This window comes from Debaryomyces hansenii, assembly GCF_000006445.2.
Source record: "Debaryomyces hansenii CBS767 chromosome E complete sequence".
In the NCBI taxonomy this organism is placed as follows: Eukaryota; Fungi; Ascomycota; class Pichiomycetes; order Serinales; family Debaryomycetaceae; genus Debaryomyces; species Debaryomyces hansenii.
The window spans coordinates 751,364-768,051 of record NC_006047.2 but is presented as its reverse complement, the minus strand read 5'-3'; the positions used below and the strand labels follow the sequence as shown (position 1 = coordinate 768,051).

Genomic DNA, 16,688 nt, shown 5'->3' with positions numbered 1-16,688 from the left:
ACATTGGAGTTAAAAAGATCTATATTTTATATTAAATTATTAATCAAATATATAAAAGTAATTATGGCAGGTGATCTGTTTTTGTCAGATCCTTCGAAGAAGAGAAGACGTTCGGGAAAAGCCACTAGTACTACAAATAAGTCGAAGAGATCAAGTCGAACAAGCACTCCATCAGCATCTAAAGAACAGGATGAAGAAATTTCTGGAGGCAGTGATTCGGAAGATGAACAAGGAAATGTTTCTATAGGATCAGGGGATGAAGATGTCGACCGGGATAACGAAGAAATTGAATCGGATGAGGAGTTTGTGGATGAGAATGCGGCCGATAAGAGAAGAAGGTTGGCTAAACAATATTTGGATAACTTGAAGAGTTCTACGGAAATGGGTGGCGATTTCAATGACTTCGATGCACAAGATTTGGATGATGATATATTGGCGACACGTTTACAAGTAGATGTGGCGGAAAATAAGGGTTACGTGTATAAGTTTATTGGAGAGAGAGTTTCGTCGCAGATTGACGAGATTAAGACTGTCATTACCAGAATTGGATCCAAGAACTTAACGGGGTTATCGGTTAGATATCCGTCCTTGTACACAGTATCCAAGGATATTGAAATAATCAAGTGGGATATCTCGTCAGACAAAAAGAAACCCCAAAGAATAAAGCATACTAGAGGTGGGTCTAAATATTTCAAATTATTCAATAATCCAAGTCAGAATCACCACTGGGATACAATAAACTGTGTTGCGGCATCTCCTGATGGAAAGTTTATTGTTACTGGTGGAAATGATTCCCGTTTGATTATATGGTCTACGGAAAATCTTGCATGCTTGAAGGTATTAGAGACAAGATCCCCTGTAAATTCGGTAAGCTTTCGTCGTGGAACAGATCAATTATATGCTGCTTGTGCCGATTTAAGAGTCCGAACCTATTCTATAAACCAATTTGCCCAATTAGAAGTCTTGTACGGTCATCAAGATAACATATCTGATATTTCTGCATTAGCAAAAGAGACATGTGTATCAGTTGGATCCAGAGATAAAACAGCATTATTTTGGAAGATATCTGAAGAGTCGAGATTAACATTCCGTGGTGGTGATTCAACAGATAGAAGAGCAAAGAAATCCTATAAGAAGAAGCAAAATAAGGAAGAAGAACCATCTGATGAGCAACCATTCCATGCAGAAGGTTCGATAGACGTTGTATCGATGGTTGATGAATCGCATTTCGTTACCGGTTCTGATAATGGAAACATTGCATTATGGTCGTTAGCTAAAAAGAAGGCCCTTTTCACCCAAAGATTAGCACATGGTTTACAACCAGAATATGCACCATCCCAAGCTAGTGCAGAGAAGTCAATCGATAATGCGTCCCGACAAATTCCAGAGAGACAACCATACTGGATTACCGCAATTCACGCAGTGCCATATAGTGATTTATTTGTAAGTGGGTCATTTGACGGAAGTTTGCACGTATGGAGAATTTCGCAAGAGGGTTTGAGATCATTCGAGTTAATTGGAAAAATCTCTAATGTGAAGGGTTGTGTTGTTAGAATAGACAGTGCAGAAATCGGTAACAACAAAGTGGTTATTCATGCTTTGGTAAGTAAAGAACATAGATTAGGGAGGTGGTTAGAAAAGATTGAAGGTGGTAGAAATTCATTAGTAAGTTTTGCATTCGACATTTAAATTAAAATATTTAATGAAGTAAGTAGGATACGTAGATCCATAAACTACAGGTATCTAGACATATAATAATAAACTCAAATAACCTTTATTAAACTACTATACATATCACCTCTAACTGTTACATTTAAAATGCTGCCTCATCGTCTCCATCGTCGGCAACATCATCATCTCCATCGTCGAAATACTTTTCGGCATTATAATCATCATCGTCATCCTCTTCAAAGTCATCATCCATTTCTTCTTCTATTTCTTCATTTTCGTCTTCCTTTGTAGCATTATTTGTGTTATTGGAATCTAAATCCTCTGCCATATCTTTAAGCTTCTCCAACATGGATTGTGCGCTATCAGGTTCTGATTCTCGTGCCGCGTATTGCTTCAACCCACCGTCTGCTTTGAACGTAGATAAGGACAATAACTTCTTTTTCTGCTTATTCGATATCCCCATAACGGAATAGAGTTCATCTGGGTAAAATTCTAACTGATACGGGTGCTCTTCAATGGTTCTTCCTATCTTTTTAATCTTTTTATATTTATCTGAATATCTTTCAATCCCATCCGGCCCCGTGGTCGTAGCCTGCTCTTTACTTGTATTCAACGTGGATCCCGTATAAAACGGACCATCCAACATGAGACTAGAAAATGCAATAGATTGTTTGGCAGCTGCTTCTTCGTTTGGCGTTAATGGCCCGTTGACTGGTAAAACCAATTGAGGCTGCTCTGTGGTATGGTCTGCAGATGATATATCACTGTAATCTAAACCGAACGGAAGCAAAACCCGATTAGAGTTTCTTGTTCTAAACGACATTGTTTGGTGAATGTATTGTAACAATATACAACCTCTACCGTTAACCACTGGCTCTAATTTGTCCATGTCATCTCATGAAAAAGCCGAAGCGAATTATAATGTCGCGATGATTTACAAATGTCGCGATATTTCAAAATGGTAAACAACGACATTTGAAAGATCATATAAACATGATTATACAGCCCACTTAATACCTGTCTATTTAAAGATACTCTTAGTAGGGGGAAATTAAGTGAATATATGGTATAACTAAGGAATAACATGTCAGATCCCAATATTTCCAATATAGCAGATGACCCGCTAGGTCCAGAAAGTGCAGATGGTACTCTTGTGATTATTGTTTGTCGTGCAAAACATTTACCAAATCGAAGAAAATTAGATAAACAGTCGCCATATGTTACTTTGAGAATAGGAACTACAGCGAAAAAGACGTCGTCACATTTCAGAGCAGGACAAACCCCAGAATGGACGCATGAAATTAGGTTTGAATTGACGAGAGATCGAAGGCCAATAATGAAGTTGGATGTATTGGATGAAACTAAGAATGACCCGACGCCGATTGGAACAGTTGATATAGATTGTTCGACGGTGTTTGCTAACCCGAATAACGAGAAGGATGGGAAATATATTTTTGATAAATGGCATGATTTGACATTGAATGGAAGACGGGCCGGTATGATTTATTTAGAAATGACGTTTTACCCCAGTGCTCCCATATTACCTCCAAAATTCACAGGTCCATTATATAATGAACAGGATGTAGACGCATTCCACCATTCGGTAAGTTCCAGGAAGGATTTACCCCCACCACCACCTAAACATCCTTCGCAGGCACATCCTCATACGGTCGCAGACGATATATTTGTCACGTCAGAGTCTGAGAAAGGACTGAAACGGATGCCTTTTTTCAAGAATTCTGACGGTCTGTTGGGGGGCCGGTTTTCCGGCTCCAATGGATCTGGGGGTGACGACGTATTTGAGCCAGCAAAAGATTCGAATAGCAGCCCACCTAAAAAATACAAGCTTAAATTAATGAATAAATTCAAAAAATTCCAGAATAAGGAGCCCATTACGAATATATGGCAGAAAGGAAATGGTCAGGGAAGTCCAGAAAGAGGAACATCACCTATTAGCGAATACAGAGTGGAAGATTTTGGTGAAGTTGCAAATGAGAAAAAAAAGGAATACTACAAGTTGCCGGAAATGCCAGATAAGTTTAAGGAATCAGACGAGGAAGATTTTGAATTAAGGCCTCCAATACCGCCTCCGCATTTAGTAAATCAGCAAGCTAAATCAGAACTTCCACCATCGACCCCACCTAGTTCGAAGAATCAACTGAGCAACCACCCAAGTAGAAAACCTCCACAAGATTTGGATGATCAAAGTCATATAAAACCAGTATCAAATACCTCGATTCCATTTTCTGCTGATACAATAGGACTTGATGAAGGAGAAGAAGATGGTTGCGACGGAACTTTGCCTACTAAGGTTTACTTTTTAGACCAACAAGTGAAATCTTTGACTTTTACAGGGAGAGAAGATGCCCTGAAAGGTCATCAAATAAACCCAGATGAAATTGATCCCAAATATTATGCTCCTACTCCAAATGAGCATTTTGGAAGAGCCTATCAACCACGATTTTCGGCAAATGGAGAGCAAAATGGTTATTTGGGAGATGGAAAATGGAATAGAGATCCAAAATTTTCTCCATCGGTATTCGATAGAATGCCACTAATTGGCGATGAAAATTTTGGGTTCGAAAATAAACCACATGTTCCGCCAAAAATACCGAAAGGCTTAACTGAACAAGAATATTATGTTTTGGAAAAGGAAAAGTACCTTAAGGATGTGAATGGAAGAAGGTTATAGGAACAGTAGTACATTAGATGTTAATTATAAATAGACATTAAGGGATTATTTATATCGAAGTAATAATAATACATATAATACATATAAGGTACGTAAATACAAATACATAGGCCATACAGACGTTAACTCGGGTAATCCGAAACAAGAATTATTCCCATCAAAGCGTCGAGTAAAGAAAGCAAATTATAATCCAGTTTGATTCACCGCCAAGAAAGCATAAACGAAAGAAAATTCTTAAATATAAGATAAATCGGAATGTAGAATCAAATGGTATTAGGAATTAAATCGGTACACATATACCGATAGTAAATTCATTATAAGAGCGCAGCAGCTACAACACCAATGAAACCTAAAGCAACACCCTTGCTTGCATCGCCAAAGTTAACAACGGCACCAGCTTGAGAGGATGAACTCGACGAACCAGATGAAGCCTTTGTTGAGGATCTGACAGGCGACGAGGTCGATGAACGCTTTCCTCCAGCAACAGTTGTATTTTTGCTGTGATGACCACCAATGGCGGTAGTGTTCTTGCTATGAGAACCAATAACAGTAGCATTGTAACCGGTATTAGGAGCGACATAAGTAGAAGATGGTGGTGCACTGGTTGTTGTTTGGTTCACAACTCTGAATTCACCAGCAATAGCGTTACCTTTCAAAACATTGAATTCTGCTGTAGGAGCTGGGGCGACAGAAGTTAACTTCGCAGCAGCAGCGGCACTAGCAGAAGAAACAGAAGCAACAGAAGCAACAGAAGCGACAGAGGCATCAGAAGCAACAGAGGCCTTAGAAGCGACAGAGGCAACAGAAGCCTCAGAAGCTACAGAAGCATCAGAAGCGGCACTAGCGGCAGATGCCTTGGAGGCAGCAGAAGCAATAGAGGCATCAGAAGCAGCACTAGCGGCAGATGCCTTGGAGGCAGCAGAGGCAGCCTTGGCTTCAAAAGCATAAGAGGCAACAGAAGCAGCACTGGCTTCAGAAGCAGACGAGGCAACAGAAGCGGCAGAAGCTTTAGAAGCAGCACTAACTTCAGAAGCTTTAGAAGCAGAAGCGGCAGAAGCTGCACTAGCAGATGAAGCGGACGAAACAGAAGCAACAGAAGCCTCGGAAACAGAAGCTTCAGAAGCAGCAGACATCGAAGAGGATTCTTCTGGGGAATATAAAGTTTTGGTGATAGTAATGGTCAGCTGCAAGGTGGTAGTGGTTTCAGCAGCTTCAACACCGGCGGCAGCCAATAAGGCCAATGGTAAAATACATCCAACTAACATTTTGAATTGGTAACGAGCGACAATGGTAGGTCTAAAGAGTGACTAAGGTGAGTTTAAAAGAACGACAACCTGAAGGATAATTTGATCAAAACAAAACAAGATCAAATTCTTACGATACTTCAGGCCTCGACTGTGGAAATAGCTACCTATAAATCTCTTCACGTAATTTAATCGTTTATTGGTCATTGACCTATCGTATGTCGTTTTGCACAAGTCAGCATTCGTATTTCTTCGATTTCAAACGCCAAAAGGAAATCAGATTTCCTTTTGCGGCCTCTAAACATGTTTTACGAATTAGCCGTTTAGTTCAACAATGCGATTGTTTTCAATTTTTGCAAACTTTTTTGGTGTATGATCATGCACAGTTTCACGATCTTTGTTTGAAATTCGCGTTCGTGGAGTACTATGTCATTTACTATCTATATTGACCTATAAAATTCTTCTGGGATTAGTCAACTCAAACATGCTTTTAACTTTATTGGTGCATATGAATTAAAATATAAGATATAAGATTTGGTTATAGAACAAAATTAGACTACTGTTATATGCTACATAAAAGGTAGTCTAGATGCGGACGAAAGCGAAGTTACACAAAACGCACGTTATTTGTTTTTTTTTTTTGTTATTCTTTTTTTTTGTTACAAAAAAAGTCTTCCAATTCTTGTGATCATTTTTGAACGACTTTTTGAGGGTTGGCTTTTGTGTAACAAGCACCAAGAGGTCGTGTGCAACAATAAAAAAAACCGATCAAAAAGTAATAGTGAAAAATTACTGTAAAGTACCAAGTGAAGACGACTAGTAGAGTAGGGCAAGATGCTTAGAAACAACATTCGTCGTTATTCGATTAAAAATATACCATTTGAGGCACAACCTAAGAATAAGTATAATGCACAAAGATCAGCGTTTAACTTAAAGCCAGTGCCAACACAAGGATTAGTGCACAATCCACCAGCATCCGTTCCAATCGCCAGAAACACTCCTAAAGCATTTTTACCACCCAACGATCCAAGATTGCATAAACTCGAAGGGAAATACAAGACTTACAGTGCAGATGTATTGGAAGATATGCCAGTTATATATGGTATGGCCAAGGAAAAAGACTATAGCATGACAGCCGAAACTGCAAGAGAGATTTTGAAATTGAGAACCGAAGACCCTAGCAAATGGACCGTATCCAAGTTAGCCAAAGAATTCAATGTGTCTAAACAATCGGTTAATGTAGTGACCATGAAGAATGAGAAAAGAGGTGAAGAAGTGATAAGTCAATTGGAAGTCTTACAGGAAAAGTGGACGAACAATAAGCTTATGAGCAGAAACGATAGAAGGAAGAGAGTGCAAATGTGGTTGAGAAACGAATATTAATGTATATAGTAGCGGAAACGTATATAACTTCCAATAAAAGCCTTGTATTTATAATTTACACCTATAATACACTATATAATACATACGGAGGGGAGGGAGAGCATCAATTCTTGTTTAGCTTTTTATCCTCCTTCTCAAACTCATCAAATGCTAAGTTTTCCAAGTCCTCTAAGTTCAGTTGGATGTTGATCTTGAAACCTATAGTAGATTCGATGATTTTCTGAATCTTATCATGCAATATTGATCGGTTAGAGTGAATCTCATACAATAGTTCATCGTATTCAATTTGGATGTTCTGAAACTTATTCTCAACCTCTATAAAACCTTGGTTCGTATTGATCTTGATCGACCTCAATTCTCGTTCTAGTTTTTCAATTTGCATTGAGTAGGTGGTTGTATCATTAATCATTGTTTCATATATTTCGTCATAGGTTGATTTATTAGCGGTTAATTTGGCTTCTAAAGTTTCTATTTCTTCTCGTCTTTCCATTATTAATTCGGATATTAAATCTATCTGCTCTTGAAGCTTTATCTGCTCATCTTGGTGCATATGAACGTTTGTGTTAATTATAGATTTGTAATTCAATAATTGAATTTTTTCATCTTTCAAATTCTTGTTTATTATTTCATTAGGTTTAAGCAAGTCGGGCGTTTCATTGATAATTGTATTATTTCTAAAGTTGATTTCGAAGTTGTAGTCGTAGTTGTGATTTTTCAATTGAATCTTATAAATCAAATTATTATATTGTTTCAAGAAGTTTTCTAGACTTTGATAATTCTTTTGCAAGTTGATTTGTTTATTATGGTACACGTCCTTCAAATCCTCTAAGCTATTACTTATTAGATCGATTGATTTAGATAATTTATCTCTTTCAGTATTTAAATTATCGATGTCATTCGGGGTTAAACCTTGTTGGCCGATTTGCGCTTCGTAATCCCTTTTCACGGATTCGATATTATTCAATTCCACCTCACAATTGCCAATTTCTTGGGTGATTTTGTTTAAAATTTCCGACCATTTCAGTTTTCTGCTTTCCATGGTCTCGATATATGCCTTGAATTTAATAAGATCATTTTCTAAGGCTTTTGATTTCTTTTCGGAGTTTTCCAAGATGTCTAACTGTCCGTTCAATTCATTATATTGGTTTAACAACTCATTATTCTCATTACTTATGTTTTCTATATCCTGTATGATGTTGTTATTCAATTCGTCAAATCTTGACTTCATTTCATCGTAGTACTCTGAATAATCATCACGTTCGTCGATGAACGCCCTGTATGATTGGGTTATGTAGTTTATAAAGATCTTATCAAACTCGTCATCAGGACTAATGAGATCTACCTTAGAGTTCAAGTTTAAAACCGATAAATTGAGCTTGACAAGCCAATACAACATGCCCAAGAAATTGGGCCAATTCTGTCCTCCGACAGCACTGATCTGTGAACGATTGATCCCATCCAAATATGGGTAATTCAAGATCTTCAACAACAAAAAAACTTCGGTTTCAATCGATTTCGTGAATCTATAGTATGGATCAATTTTATTGTACAAAAATTGGAAGATTACCACGAAATCTTTCTGTGTCGGCTGTTTCAACGTCTTAAAGGTGAGAGGGTGGTTCATTTCAAGCTCAAATTTATTGGCCAACAAAAAATCATATATCTCCTGTTGGATCAATGTCTGGTAGTTCTTATCCCTAAGGGGCCGTTGGTCTTGGTTGAATGGGGCCTGTGTCTGTTGCGATGCCTGCTGCGATTGCGATGACATCTGCGACGACAGCATCGGTGCCTGGAGGAGCGAACTCTGTCTCCGCCTGTTGATAGACGCCGGCGTCGACAACAATGATCTCCGTTTGCCGGTGTTCCCCATCGACAAACTACTACTATCTATGATGTTCGAGTTCCGGCCACTCGCTCCTCCTGATGTCCCATTAAGGTTCAAATTCCCTAGCAACGACGTCCGAGCAGCACTGGCCATCGATAATCGCTTCCCGTTATTCTTCCTCAACAACGAGGATGCCTGTGGTATATTATTCATGGGGTAATCAACATTCATCAATAGTGTTCTCTGGTCTTTGTTTATCTTTATCTGTTTATTTACCGACTAGTTTAACTCTCAATGATTGGTAGTGCGAAAACCACCATTTTCCACCCTGGCCACAATTGATCCACCTCTGGGTACTTCCAGCCTGTCTGGCTGGTTATGGTGGTTGAACTGTACTACTCAATGACCTAGCTTTGGCTGTGTTAACTGGACAATTGATTTTTGTGGATCCATTCTACCAGCTGAGCCGGTCATATGGCACGTATATGACGAAGGGCCTCAAGGTCGCTTTTGTGGCCTGGAACCGAAATTTGGAGGAAAAATCAGATCTCGAAATCCGAGAAAAAAAAAATATTGAATTCGCGAAAGAGGGGTAAGTTTGTGTCACAAGTATGTTTATGCGCGCAACCTGTAAAATGGTCCAACTCGTAAATGTAAAAATGTTACACAAAGTCACCGGTGGATCCTCGCTGCGAAGGTCATAATCTCATCCCATTAGCTCAATAGATTGGTGGTTTTCTATCAATCAAGCAATAGAAATAAGGCAAACGTATAAGAATATAATCAGACGCATTCATACGACTCATAGGATTTGAATTATCAGATTAAAATTTCCCATCTTCAGTTCGTTATAAAATTGTGGAGTTTGGAATATCAGTCGCAGTGAGTCCCTTTTGACATTTTCCATTGATACAACCCTTCAGAGTGAGAACAAGTAAATAAGAGTGCACGTCGACGCTAATTGTGGCAATCTTTCTTCTTAACTGTATTATTTATATTATTTTGATATTATCATCTCACAGGAGATACATTGCAAGTACCATCGTGCATTATGAGTGGTGAAAAGCCTACAACGCCCATTTCATCGCCCAAGCTCCCCAAAACCATGAAACTCGAAACACCCACCACCCCTCCGTCGCGGCACAAGCAGAAGCGCATATCGGCCAGTTTCTTGAAGACTCCTGAGCAGCCTTCGGATATGTTGGCGTTTTCGCCATCTTACAAAAGGAACAGTTCGGGGAATTACAAATCACCAGACTACAAGTTCAATGCGCATGTGGCACCATCGCCGTACTCTTCGTTAAAGACTCCGAGACATACCGGATATGATTCGGACGATAGTAATGAGAGAATAAAATTCCAGAAAACCCCCCAGTATTTATCCCCCGGGAAGAAATTGTTCAATGATGATTCGAACAACAAAGAGGGTTTATCTGAGATAAGTCTACAATTGAAAAGCAAGTTGAGTTCTGCTGCAGACAAATTGCATCAACAACAACGGCAGCAAGATAAAGTTCCTGCAAAGATTGACTTTAACGAGTTATCATTTTCGTCAGCTACATCACCTACAAAGAAACAAAAGTCGAATCAGGAAAAACAATGGAACCCAACTAGTTCAGGTCAAACCGCAAATCTTAATTTACAAACATTACAGCAATCACCAGTGCCAGCAAGTTCGCCATCTTTCTTGCTGACACCACTGTTTCAGCAATCAAGAGGCTTGAAACAGTCACCTACCTTACCAAATGACCACCAGAGTCATACGATTCATATTCCATCGATCGATGACGAAGAGTCGAGTGCACACAATGCCTTGATGGCGGCGTTGACGAGGCAGAGAAGAAAATCGAGAACATCATTCTCTTCGTCTCAACGTCGTCCATCCTCTACGCCAACACTCTACGACTCCCAGCCTTCCAATTTAGCCCAGCCTTTGCTGGCATCAGGTTCATTGCAACATATCGCAACTCATGGCCAATCATCACACCACTCGCAACAGCCGCCATTGAAATTACCGCCTATCAACGCAAACAATCCTAAGGATTCCGATAAGCCTGTTAATGAACAAGATGCAGTACTATCTCTAATGTCTTTATCGTCCCCCCAGTCCGTCAAGTTTTCGCACAGCAGAACACAGAGCTTGAATAACAACTCCCCGGGTTCGTCTAGGTCATCGTCTGTTGCTATAAATAGCCCGGGCCATCAATCTACAAATACCAAGCTACCACCCATCAGCGGCTTGATTAATCCAGCAACCTCTCGCGATGCGAAGAAAAATTACGATAATGACGAAACTGACGTAGAAGATGATGCCACTGATGATGACATTGATAATGGGATAAATAATAATGTATAATATTTACATCTGTTTTAATTTTATTTATTTAAAATTCACCTTATTCCCATCTCATTAACTTTAAATAATTGTTATTGGTGACGATTCACGTTTATATTTATAGAAGCTAATATAACCTTTGTACTTCATATTTACTTCTCCGCAATACGAATTTCGCAGCAATTATTTGCTTCGTTAAATATTCAATCCCCTGGTTCAAACAACTAAGACATATCCTACTCAACAATTGTTTCATTTAAACTTCAATAATCCAATACGATCATTGTTATTTCAGTTAATTCATCCAATATTGTATCGAAGCGGCCCAGTCTTTTGATGCTGCAAATGCTGTCATGATACTTGTAGAATATCATGATAAAAACACCGAACATCTCTTTTTCTGGATTAAAAACTGAAGAACTCTTGTGTTGTTAACTAGGGTTTCTTCTTTTTTTGGGTATCCCATATTATTCACACAGATCACAGTATGTTTTAATTGTCTCTATTGTTCAATTTTCATGCATGTTGTATATCTACGATGTAACCTGAATGTAGTCTCAAGGTAGGTTAACTCAAAGATGAAGGGGTTGACATTTGTGTACAGTACTACCCCACGCCAAATATATATATATAGCCAGTTGCATCTTGGTCTCTTGATCAATTGTGCTAGTACAGACCACATATATACACTTAGATGACAATGACTTCTCAAACTACGTATAATACTTTACTGAACTGGAGTTATAAACGAGCCAACAAAGATTCCACCAAATGGCAGCCATGTCTGAAGAAAACAAACGGAAATCAAATTCACACTGATTTGTTAAATAATGGTGAAATCCCAGACCCATTCATTGATAGGAACGAAAAGGACTTACAATGGATTGGGGAAGAAGATTGGGAATATAAGACTACCTTCAAGGTTGATTCTAATAAAAAACACGAATTAGTGTTCGAAGGGCTCGATACTTTTGCTACTATCTACGTTAACGATAAGCAAGTGTTGACTACTGATAACATGTTCAGAACTTATACATTGGATGTGACAAATTGCTCTCAAGAACTGAACGAATTAAGAATTGTTTTTAAGAGTGCGTTGAAAGTATCTAGGGCATTAGAGGAGAAGCATGGAAAGTTTACTTGCTTCAATGGAGAGACTTCAAGAGTACATGCTAGAAAAGCTCAATATCATTACGGATGGGATTGGGGACCCTTGCTTCTTACATGCGGTCCTTGGAAACCAATAAAACTCGTTACTTACTCAACTGCTAAAATAAACGACTTCTACGTAAAACAAAGTGTTGACGAAAATCTACAAGCAGAGTTGAGTTTTGAAGTCGAAGTTGAATCGATATCAGATGATTGTCAATTACTGATTGAGATTTTTTCATCAGCCGGTAAACTTATTAGAACCATCAAAGAATCTGCAAATAAGTCTTACACCTTCGATCCGATTAAATTAGAAGATCCAGAATTATGGTATCCAAAAGGTTATGGAAAGCAGCCTTTATACAAGTTTGTTGCAAAATTGCACCAAACAGATCAAATAATTGACTCTGTCGTGTCTGAAGTTGGTGTGAGAAGAGCCAGATTAGTACAAGAACCCGTTAAGGGTCAAGATGGTTCGTCATTTTATTTTGAAGTCAACAATATCCCAATCTTTTGTAATGGGTCAAATTGGATCCCATCACATTCCTTTTCTTGTTCATTGATTGATGATGACTACGTTGATCTAATAAGATTGGTAGATGAAGGTAACCAGAACATGATTCGAGTTTGGGGTGGTGGTTTTTACGAAAATGACATCCTTTATAAGCAGTGTGACAAGTTAGGAATTTTAATTTGGCAAGATTTTATGTTTGGATGCGCTATCTACCCTGGATACAAAGAGTTTATTGATAATGTAACACACGAGGTTATAGATCAATTGAAAAGGTTGAGAAACTATTGTTCCATTGTTTTCTATGTGGGAAATAACGAGGACTATCAAGTTGCGGAAGATTTATACAAGAAGAATACATTCACTGATGAAGAGTTCCCAGCCAAGAAATTATATGAACGCATTTTGCCCGACATGGTTTCAAAACTAACCAGTGGAGTTGGTTATCAATTTGGATCCCCAATTAGTCCTGGTCAAGGGGTTCCAACAACAGATGTTACCGTAGGCGATATTCACCAATGGAATGTATGGCATGGAACCCAAGAGAAATACCAAGACTGGGGTAAATTGGTTGGGCGGTTTGTTTCTGAATTTGGTATGTTGGCATTCCCTGATATAAAAACATTAAAGGATTGTATAACCGACGAGAAGCAATTATATCCCCAGCTGGAGACCATGGACCATCATAATAAATCTATTGGTTTCGAAAGAAGATTGGCCTTGTATGTAATGGAAAATTTCCTGGTTTCATCTATGGCTTTGGCAGACTGGATTTACATCACACAGTTAATGCAGCTGGACTGTCTTGCGTATGCTTATAGGAATTGGAAGCGTGAATGGGGCTCCAAAAATGAAAGAAAATGCGGTGGGGCATTAGTCTGGCAGATCAATGACTGTTGGCCCGTCACCAGTTGGGCCATTATTGACTTCTACCATAGACCAAAGTTGGCATATTATGCTATTAAGAGAGAATGCCAACCATTAATGTTGGGGATTTACAGAACTGAAACCAGGTTGAGACAACCAGGCGAGCCAGACCTCGAAAAACAAGCGCCACTCCATGACTATTCTCCTCGCGAGTATACCATTGATGTCTGGGGTGTAAATTCAACGTTACAGGACTTCTCGGGGACCTTGGAGGTGGAACTATATCACTGCGAGACCGGCGAATTGGTGTCGAACTTGGAAAAATCCAAAATTACGTTAGCACCCAACCAAACTACCGAACTAGTTACCAAATCCAAGATCGATTCCAATAAGCTTGTAGTGCACGCCAAACTAGTCGACTCTGCCAGCAAGTTGGTTTCTAACACTAGCGATTGGCCCCAGCCCCTCAAGTACATCATATGGCCAAAAGATACCAAGCTTGATGTATCTATTCCAGAAAACGGCACCATAAAATTGTCCACCAATAAGCCTGTCAAGGGTATCGCACTAAATATCGAAGGTGATTACTATTTACATGATAATTCCATCGATTTATTGCCCAATAACGATCACTATATTAAAGTTGACAATCTACAACTGGATGACGTAGCTAAAATTTCGGTAAACTACTTAAAATAGAATAATATAGAACTTTTTGATAGTTTTTATGTTTCTCTCGTATAATTGATGCAAATTGCAGCCAATTGTAACAACTGGAGCGTAAGCAAAGATACACCGCTACCGGTAATCCAGCCTCCGTTTTCGCAGTGCTTTCCCCATAAGTTACCCGGCCAGTAATCTATATTTCCTAGTGGGAGAGAAATATCAAGACTGAGAAAATTAGTCAATTTCCCTAGTATAAATTCTCTTAAGTGGGACCTGTTTATACACGACCTATTGCTTCCCATCACGCGATTTCTTTCTTTTGCTTCTTTTATTACGCTTTATTAGTCCATATTACAAATCATTATAAAAATTTTAGTTTATATATGTTTAGAGAACCACCTTCATCTAGAATCTAAGGGGAATTGAAAAATAAAGATGACTAGGATCTTGTTATTATTACATCCAACGGCTGTTACTGATGAACAATTAGTGACTAAGGTCAAAAGCGAAATAAGCAGTACGAATAGTGATGCTGATGTTGTGCAACATATAATAGATAGAGTTGCGAATAAGATAGTTAAATTGGAAAACAATACATTTGATGAAGTGATATATATCAATCCAAACGAAGGAGAGTTCAATAGACAGTTACCAGTGCTGACAATAACGATTATATATGATAGTTTGGTTGAGGATGGAGTACTTAAAGGAGATTTACCTACCAATCAAAATTTGGATGCAATCATGTCGGGATTTATAGTGGGCGAACAAGGCAATTGGATTAAGCCTAAGGCCGTGGGGGAAAGCGTATCGATTCCATTAAAGAAGAAGGAGGTGGCTGTCGGTGGTGCAAGCAAGCAATGCTTACCATCATTCAAGAAGCTTTCCTCTACACATGCGGCGGTAGGATTAACAGACACGTCTGCATCTAATACCGACGAAGAGAATGACGATGTGAATTCGAAGCGTAAGCTACAAGAAACAAAACTTGCATACTTTTCTGAATCTGACGACGAAGATGAGGAAGATCAAATAATAGATGAGAACAATCTTATTTCTGAAGTACGTACTGCCAACTTGGTTGTGCCTAAGAAGTGTGAATTGCCAAATGGTAAGAAGAGAAGAAAGGCCTGTAAAGATTGTACTTGTGGGTTGAAGGAAATTGAAGCCCAGGAAACGTCAGACAAACTGACTTTGCAAAACTCGATACTCAACCAGATGGTGCAGCTGGCCAATTTGGAAGCAATGAAGATCGAGGAGAAGATGAAAAATGCCGTGAAATTTGACGATAACGACTTGGCTGAAATCGACTTCACAGTCGAAGGTAAAAAAGGTGGTTGTAGCTCTTGCTCCTTGGGAGACGCATTCAGATGCGATGGTTGCCCATACTTAGGATTACCTCCTTTCAAGCCGGGTGAAGTCGTTTCAATCGACAATTTTGGAGAAGATATCTAAATGTGCATGTAAGTATATGCTGGTATAATCCAACATAAGTACTTAATAGAAATGGTAGGATAATAATATTACAATTTTGGGTTACAATATCTTTAGACTGTAGAAAACGCGGACACATGAATACTGATTCACTAATATTCAAACCCGTCAATTTGTAGATCGATTTTTACAAGGTATTTGACCGGTTCCCAATAAGGTTGGCAGTCCCACATAGGAATGTAGCTATAATGCGTCCAGTAGCCGTCACTTTTGAAGTGTATTGGCCAAGGATGCGCCAAATTTATAGCCCAGCTTACGTACGCATTGGACCAAATGTCAATGCCACTGACATAAACCTTGTTGCCTTAATTTAAGGTTTATTCCCTCACCGTCTGATGATAGAATATGGATGTCATCTTAAAAAGCTTCTCATGACTCGTCGGTGAATAAAACTGCCAATACTTGCGTGTATACTATATTTCTCAATTCTACTTTTCATGACTCCTCTAACTCCTCTCTACAATTCCTCCGTACTATGATCTCCAACCCTATCACAGTTTCAGTTGCAATGAATGCTCTAGACTATTCAAGGTGTAGCTGGGGCTCGTAGTCGGCTACTAATTCCTAGCAGTCGCTCCCCCTCCAAATAGCCGCTAAAATCTATAATATCGCTAATCTCGCTCACCCTTTTTGCGGCGTTATCGGCAAGTAGACGGTATTAAGATGATGTCTATCGACTAAAACTACGTACAAATTTTACTACCTAATCCCGCCTTGCACCTCTGGCTGCCGCAATAATTAATCTGAATTCCCTTAGCTTCTAGCTTGAGGGAAACAAACGTCCGTATGGATATCTCTATTTCCGGCCTTTCGCGTCTACTGAAATGACATGTTGGCTTATACTAGCAGAG

The 16,688-nt window shown here is 39.0% G+C and overlaps 9 protein-coding genes across 9 annotated transcripts; 6 read left to right on the top strand and 3 right to left on the bottom strand. All coding sequences in view use genetic code 12, as the record gives it.

Moving 5' to 3' along the window:
• Positions 1–63: 63 nt before the first annotated feature.
• Positions 64–1,689, top strand: DEHA2E09658g (DEHA2E09658p; the record flags this gene model as incomplete). The annotated part of the gene is made up of 1 exon (XM_459725.1): positions 64–1,689. One exon carries the CDS (start codon positions 64–66, stop codon positions 1,687–1,689), a length of 1,626 nt encoding a protein of 541 aa, XP_459725.2.
• A 124-nt stretch (positions 1,690–1,813) lies between these two features.
• On the bottom strand, positions 1,814–2,560 carry DEHA2E09636g (DEHA2E09636p; the record flags this gene model as incomplete). Its single annotated transcript, XM_459724.2, has 1 exon — positions 1,814–2,560. One exon carries the CDS (start codon positions 2,558–2,560, stop codon positions 1,814–1,816), a length of 747 nt encoding a protein of 248 aa, XP_459724.2.
• Positions 2,561–2,755: 195 nt separating this feature from the next.
• On the top strand, positions 2,756–4,363 carry DEHA2E09614g (DEHA2E09614p; the record flags this gene model as incomplete). The annotated part of the gene is made up of 1 exon (XM_002770408.1): positions 2,756–4,363. The coding sequence occupies one exon, from the start codon at positions 2,756–2,758 to the stop codon at positions 4,361–4,363; it is 1,608 nt and encodes a 535-aa protein (XP_002770454.1).
• A 314-nt stretch (positions 4,364–4,677) lies between these two features.
• DEHA2E09592g (DEHA2E09592p) lies at positions 4,678–5,628 on the bottom strand (the record flags this gene model as incomplete). The annotated part of the gene is made up of 1 exon (XM_459723.1): positions 4,678–5,628. The coding sequence occupies one exon, from the start codon at positions 5,626–5,628 to the stop codon at positions 4,678–4,680; it is 951 nt and encodes a 316-aa protein (XP_459723.2).
• Positions 5,629–6,441: 813 nt separating this feature from the next.
• DEHA2E09570g (DEHA2E09570p) lies at positions 6,442–6,990 on the top strand (the record flags this gene model as incomplete). Its single annotated transcript, XM_459722.1, has 1 exon — positions 6,442–6,990. One exon carries the CDS (start codon positions 6,442–6,444, stop codon positions 6,988–6,990), a length of 549 nt encoding a protein of 182 aa, XP_459722.1.
• A 103-nt stretch (positions 6,991–7,093) lies between these two features.
• DEHA2E09548g (DEHA2E09548p) lies at positions 7,094–9,046 on the bottom strand (the record flags this gene model as incomplete). Its single annotated transcript, XM_459721.1, has 1 exon — positions 7,094–9,046. One exon carries the CDS (start codon positions 9,044–9,046, stop codon positions 7,094–7,096), a length of 1,953 nt encoding a protein of 650 aa, XP_459721.2.
• Positions 9,047–9,866: 820 nt separating this feature from the next.
• Positions 9,867–11,171, top strand: DEHA2E09526g (DEHA2E09526p; the record flags this gene model as incomplete). The annotated part of the gene is made up of 1 exon (XM_459720.1): positions 9,867–11,171. One exon carries the CDS (start codon positions 9,867–9,869, stop codon positions 11,169–11,171), a length of 1,305 nt encoding a protein of 434 aa, XP_459720.2.
• A 673-nt stretch (positions 11,172–11,844) lies between these two features.
• On the top strand, positions 11,845–14,376 carry DEHA2E09504g (DEHA2E09504p; the record flags this gene model as incomplete). The annotated part of the gene is made up of 1 exon (XM_459719.1): positions 11,845–14,376. The coding sequence occupies one exon, from the start codon at positions 11,845–11,847 to the stop codon at positions 14,374–14,376; it is 2,532 nt and encodes an 843-aa protein (XP_459719.2).
• Positions 14,377–14,778: 402 nt separating this feature from the next.
• Positions 14,779–15,798, top strand: DEHA2E09482g (DEHA2E09482p; the record flags this gene model as incomplete). The annotated part of the gene is made up of 1 exon (XM_459718.1): positions 14,779–15,798. One exon carries the CDS (start codon positions 14,779–14,781, stop codon positions 15,796–15,798), a length of 1,020 nt encoding a protein of 339 aa, XP_459718.2.
• Between the last annotated feature and the right edge of the window lie 890 nt (positions 15,799–16,688).